Source organism: Platalea leucorodia, assembly GCF_965183815.1.
Source record: "Platalea leucorodia genome assembly, chromosome: 1".
In the NCBI taxonomy this organism is placed as follows: domain Eukaryota; kingdom Metazoa; phylum Chordata; class Aves; order Pelecaniformes; family Threskiornithidae; genus Platalea; species Platalea leucorodia.
Genome location: NC_138823.1, coordinates 66,392,899 through 66,398,215, shown reverse-complemented (window position 1 = coordinate 66,398,215; position 5,317 = coordinate 66,392,899). Strand labels below are relative to the sequence as shown.

Genomic DNA, 5,317 nt, shown 5'->3' with positions numbered 1-5,317 from the left:
CCAGCTGCTCCCATCCCCTGGCATTTAGTGTCAGCTGGGGATGCTGCAGAGTAGCTGGGAAGAAAAACAGAGCTGAAGGACTACAGTGGTCATTAAGAAGAATAACAGCTTAGAGAGTGCAGGCTGAAAAAATATAATTATGAAGCCGTTCGCTATTCAAACAGAGACAACTTCCAGTGCTGATAACATTATTTATCACTTGTGTAGCAGTTCAGACACAGTCACTAATTAATCCTTGCGACACATCTGGAAGTTATGCCAGCGTATTACTGTCTTCCCCTTTTTACTGTGCAAGAAAACAGAGACGTTAAGAGCCCAAAGAAGAAGTAAAGGTCAGAAGGAGCACTAAAGCAAGAGAGATGCTCGGTCCCAGCTCACCGCTTGTATCACGAAGGACACTTTCTTTCTGTAGGATGGTGAAAACCAGTGCAAAGAGGATCCTTTACCCCTATATATTACCCACTATAACCACAAGCCTGTACAACCTAAATCGTGTGAAAAAGAGAAAAAAAATGGCTCAATGTTGTTAGACAAACTCATTGTACAAAGGCAGTAGAGACCTTGGTTTAATCCAACGCTGCAGGCAATCGCCATACCCAGGGGAGCGGGGCAGGGGACTGCTCTCAGTCTCCCAGGATAAAGCTCCCCTTGGGTTTTCCGCCGCCGAGGCAGGCTGCTCTGCCTCCTGCCCTCTGGGTAGGAGACTCCCTGGTCCCCACACAACCGTGAGAACCGAAACCAGTCCGCTGGCAAAGGGGAACGCGGCAACACGGCATCTTAGCACTCAGGGTAATACTGCTTGAGGGGAAATACTGCCAAAAATAGGCAAGAAAACCAGGGGAGAAAACCAGAAACACTTGAGAGCCTGTTTGAGCACCCTGGCAGTTAGTGAGCACTGTCTTCCAGAATTTGCCTATTTCTTCTGTTTAATAGGGAGAGAGGGAGTTGGTTCTTTCTTCAATCAATTCGTGTTAAGCTTTTTCTTTTAATGGCAACACCTAGACAGCAGAAGCAAAGGACATGCAAACTGGCTAAGGGTGCTGGTTTAAGCTGGAGTCGTCTGAGCAGTGACTTTTGGCAATTGGTGAAACTGTTCTTGATTTCTCGAAGCAGAGTAGTTCATTGCTAGAACACCTTGATTTTGCATGTTCCGTGTGCTGATACCTAACATGGTAGAACAGACTTCACATTGATATCAGCAAGACCACAAAAACTGCTGTAACACTGGGCTTGCCACCCAGCTGGTGTCTCCAAAAATCTCGTGTGAGGGATGTGCAAGGGCAGCCATGGGCTAGAGCGGGGCTGGAAGTTTCCTCTTGACCTCTCATCATTGGAAGCCGCCTGCAGCGTGAGATCCCCGGCTAAACCTCACTTTTATCACCAGCTACAGCTCACCCTAGAGAGCCCCACATGGAGGCCCCTTGCTTCAGCGACCCGCTGCAGCGTTGAGCTCTGCGGCCTCATTTTAAGCCTCTCCTTCGACATCTCGCGTTTGCTGCCACTGGGTTGATTTGAGCGGGCTTTGCGCTGGTGTTTCTTGGTGCCCCAAGACTAGCAGCTCCCAATTTAATCTTTTGTGCCTAGGTAAATGATCATGAGCTTTTCAATTTCTCTTCAAATCGTTTTTTCTGTGTCCCTAATGATTCTTAGCACTTACTGTTGAATCTTTTTTGATTTGCTTTCAAGTGGTTTTATGTGCCTATCTGTTCATCTAACCATCCATGCTCTAGAAAGACATTTCTGTAGAAACTGCCAATATTTCAATCCAAATTTACTTGCAAATTAAACAAAAACATGTTTGAAATATTATTCGCAGCTTCTATTTTTTTTATTGTAGCCCCAAAGATCCAAGAATCCTAATTGGCTTGTAAGTATAATTCTGATTTTACACTTGATGATACTCATGAATTTATGCCTTTTATCAGCTACCTTTTCCCCTTCCTTTAATTACTTTTTGCTTAAAGGAATTGTTTCATCTCTGGTCTTTGGCACACCCTCTCCTTCCATTTGGAAGATGCTTACTTCTTTTCTCTTCCTAGTTGGGCACAGGCTGCGTAGTGAAAATATTAAGCCCGTTATCAGAATATATTCTTTAGATATTTCTGAGCAGCTGACCTGAGTGACAGGATTTCTCCTTCACTTATGGTGACAGTCAAAGGCAACGTATGAGCTGGAGCTAAGGAAACCAGCCCCTGTAAGTTGTCGTGCAACTGCTGGTGGAACTGAGATGCAGAGAGTGGGAGAGGGGAAATGCTGGCAAAAGTAGGAAAGGAAAGCAGGGGAGAAACCAGAAACACTTGAAAGCCAGGTCTTGACCTCATGAGCAACAGAATTGATTCCTGCTTGGCTTCTAGCCATTTTTGGCAATACAGACATAAGTCTTCTTCCTAAGCACCATTTAAAATTAATGACGGTATAATTGTTAAAAATTGACCTTGGAAAGAAACCTATCATATTAACAAAAGTAATCGGGCGCTCGCTTGAATAAATCATCACCGTTGTCCTCCCCCTCGCCCTGCCAGACAGTGTGCTGGTGCTTTTTCATTTCTTTCTATTCACCGGCAGTAAATGACTTTCTCTCCACGCTTCCAAGCAGCCCCTTCAGCTGGTGCCAGCTCCAGCCTCACCCTGCCAGCTGCTGTTGGACTGAAAACAAACGACGGAACTGCTCAGGTGATTGCACTTGTTGTCACACCTGCTTAAATGCCGCCTCGGTGCCAAGAGAAAAGCTCTTTACCTCGGGGATTGCTAGGGGAGCTAGCAATCAGAGAACAACAAATACAAATCATCTCGCAACGCAATGACTTTTTTACTTGGACTTGATGCACAGCTAACGCGGGGCGGTACTTACTTCTGGTCCCAGTTTCTCCAGCAGATGACGAAAAAAATTGTCAAGCTCCTTCCCTTCGATGTAACCATTGTCTAAATAAAAGTCAAATATATTAGTGGTCAGGCGGTGCTGCCTGAGCCCTGGGAACCAGGTCGTGTGGGGCGTGCAGGGGGCTCGCGGCCGCGTGGCAGGGGTCTCAGCTGGGGGCCCTGCCTGCCCTCTCGGGGGGTTCCTGTTCCATTTGATCAGGTCACGTCTCCGTGGGTGCTGGGCACAGCGTTGTGAGGCTCCCTTAGGAGTTTTCCTTACAGAAAACTTTTCAGGAAATAAAAAAAGAAACAGATTGGGACCACAAGAGGGAATAGCAGAATCACAGACTCATAGAATTGTTAAGGTTGGAAAGCACCTCTAAGACCATCGAGTCCAACTGTTAACCTAACGGCCTGGTCCACCCCTAAACCATGGCCCTAAGCACCACATCCACACGTTCTTTGAATACTTCCAGGGACTGTGATTGCACCGCTTCCCTGGGCAGCCTGTGCCACCGCCTACCCACTCTCTCCGTGAAGAAATTTTTCCTAATATCCAACCTAAACCTGCCCTGGCACAACTTGAGGCCGTTTCCTCTTGTCCTATCGCTTGTTACTCAGGAGAAGAGACCGACCCCCACCTCGCTACAGCCTCCTCGGGGAGGTGATGAAAAGGCATAAAATTGGGGGTGAAAAGGCAGATTTTCAGACCTGCTATTAGAGCAGGAGGAGGAGGAAGAGGGGGGCTCTGAAACACCTTCAGGACCCCGTGGGGGTGAAGCTTGGATCTGCTGGCGGCCACCCACTCGTGCAGGCACCCACTTCTCCAGGCACCCACCGACACGGCACCCACCTGCGTGCACACCCAGAGGGGCACCCCTCGAAACGGGCACCCTCCCCCTCACGGGGCACCCACCCAGACGGCCACCCCTCCACCCCGGCACCCACGCACACAGCACCCACCCGCCTGGGCACCCTCTAGGCGCCGGCCCGCCCCCTCCCTCCAGAGCGGGCCCCCACCCGCGGGCCCCCACGCGTGTCCCCCCGGCCGGCCCCACTTGCCGTCGGCGTCGAAGCGCCGCCAGGCGCCGAGGAAGGCGGCGGCGTCGAGGCGCCCCGCCGCGCCGCTCTCCATGGTGCTGCGCCGGCCCCACGCAGCCCCCGCGGCCCCACGCAGCCCCCGCGGCCCCACGCAGCCCCACGCAGGCTCTGCCCGCCGCCCGCCCGCGGCCCCGGCTTTGAGGGCGGCGGCCCCGCCCCGGGGGCGGCCCCGCGGGGGGGGTGGGGGGTGGGGAAGGGCCCCCCCACGCGTGCGGCAGGGACCCGCGGGGCCCGCCCCGCCTCCCCCGCCCCCGGGGCCGCCCGGCCGCCCGCATCCCAGCCGCTGCAAGGCCCGTGTTGAAGTCGGGGTGTGCTTGGGCGCGGGTTTTGGCAGGACGGGCCTCAGGCTTCCCCGGGTGGGCGGGGGAAAGAGCCGGCCCCGCAGCCGCCGCCTGGAAACGGCCCTCGCAGGCAGCCTCGAAAGTTTAAAAACTCCCCACACGAAGGCAGAAGCCCTCGAGGGAAAAGCGAGGCTTTGGAGAAGAAGTGGTGTTTAGGGAAAAATAAAAAGTTTGTTAAAACTTGTGGCCCTCCTCCTCGGTTTATGAAAACGAAGCAGCAGCGGGCAGGGATCTCCCACCTTCCCATCCATCCCTCCCGGCCGTCGGGAGGGTTTCCCTCGCAGGAGCGAAGAGCCACGGAATGACGACGGATGGAAACCTACGCTCTCTTCCTCCTGTAATAGCGATCAAAAGAGGAAACCTTGGGGCCAGAGGGCTCGGTGCTGACAGAGAAAGGCTGAGCTTTGTATTCGTGATGGTCCTGCTTGGGACTACGCGTGACGTGAATGTCACCTGTGGGTGGGATTCCCAGTACCTGGGACTGGGCTCTGTGCCTTTGCCTGTGCTCCCAGAATCATTGCTAGCAACTTGATTATCTCCTTTGAGATCCCTTACAGGTAGTTTTTTCCAGGTTGCTTTTGATTCGATATATATTTTTTGACTTCATGCAAATACTGATTGCTTTAGAGAGGCTCTCAGAAGCAGAGCAGAAAAGGCTTTTAAAAAGTATTCGATGTTTGCCCTGAGCAGGCTCCTATTTGATCTGAGGGGAAAAAAAAACCAAACCAAACCAAACCAAACCCTGAAAAACTAAAAGTTGTGTTTTACTCAGGAAATAGCAGGTCTGCAAATTGCATTATTTCGGAGAGATCAGCACAGCGATGCCCAGTGTGCAAAGGAAAAGCAGACGCTGAGGAGCTGATGCCTTCAAGCAGCAGCGTGGGAGCGGCTCGGTCGGGGGGTTCCCTGGCCGGCAGCCTGGGGTCACCTTCGGACTCCAGAAAAACTCCTTGCTGGCATGACCGGCCGCTCCACAGGTTTCTTTTTGACCCGTCCTTGCCTCACCGCCAAAAGGC

The 5,317-nt window shown here is 52.3% G+C and overlaps 1 protein-coding gene across 1 annotated transcript in view; it reads right to left on the bottom strand.

Annotated features, from left to right (window-relative positions):
• Window positions 1-3,994, bottom strand: part of SCGN (secretagogin, EF-hand calcium binding protein) — a gene marked incomplete at both ends in the record, with an annotated part of 29,834 nt that extends 25,840 nt beyond the window's left edge. The window contains 2 exons of the mRNA XM_082307286.1: window positions 2,852-2,922; window positions 3,922-3,994. Coding sequence (XP_082163412.1) covers window positions 2,852-2,922; window positions 3,922-3,994 — 144 coding nt within the window. The remainder of the gene's footprint in view (window positions 1-2,851; window positions 2,923-3,921) is intronic.
• Between the last annotated feature and the right edge of the window lie 1,323 nt (window positions 3,995-5,317).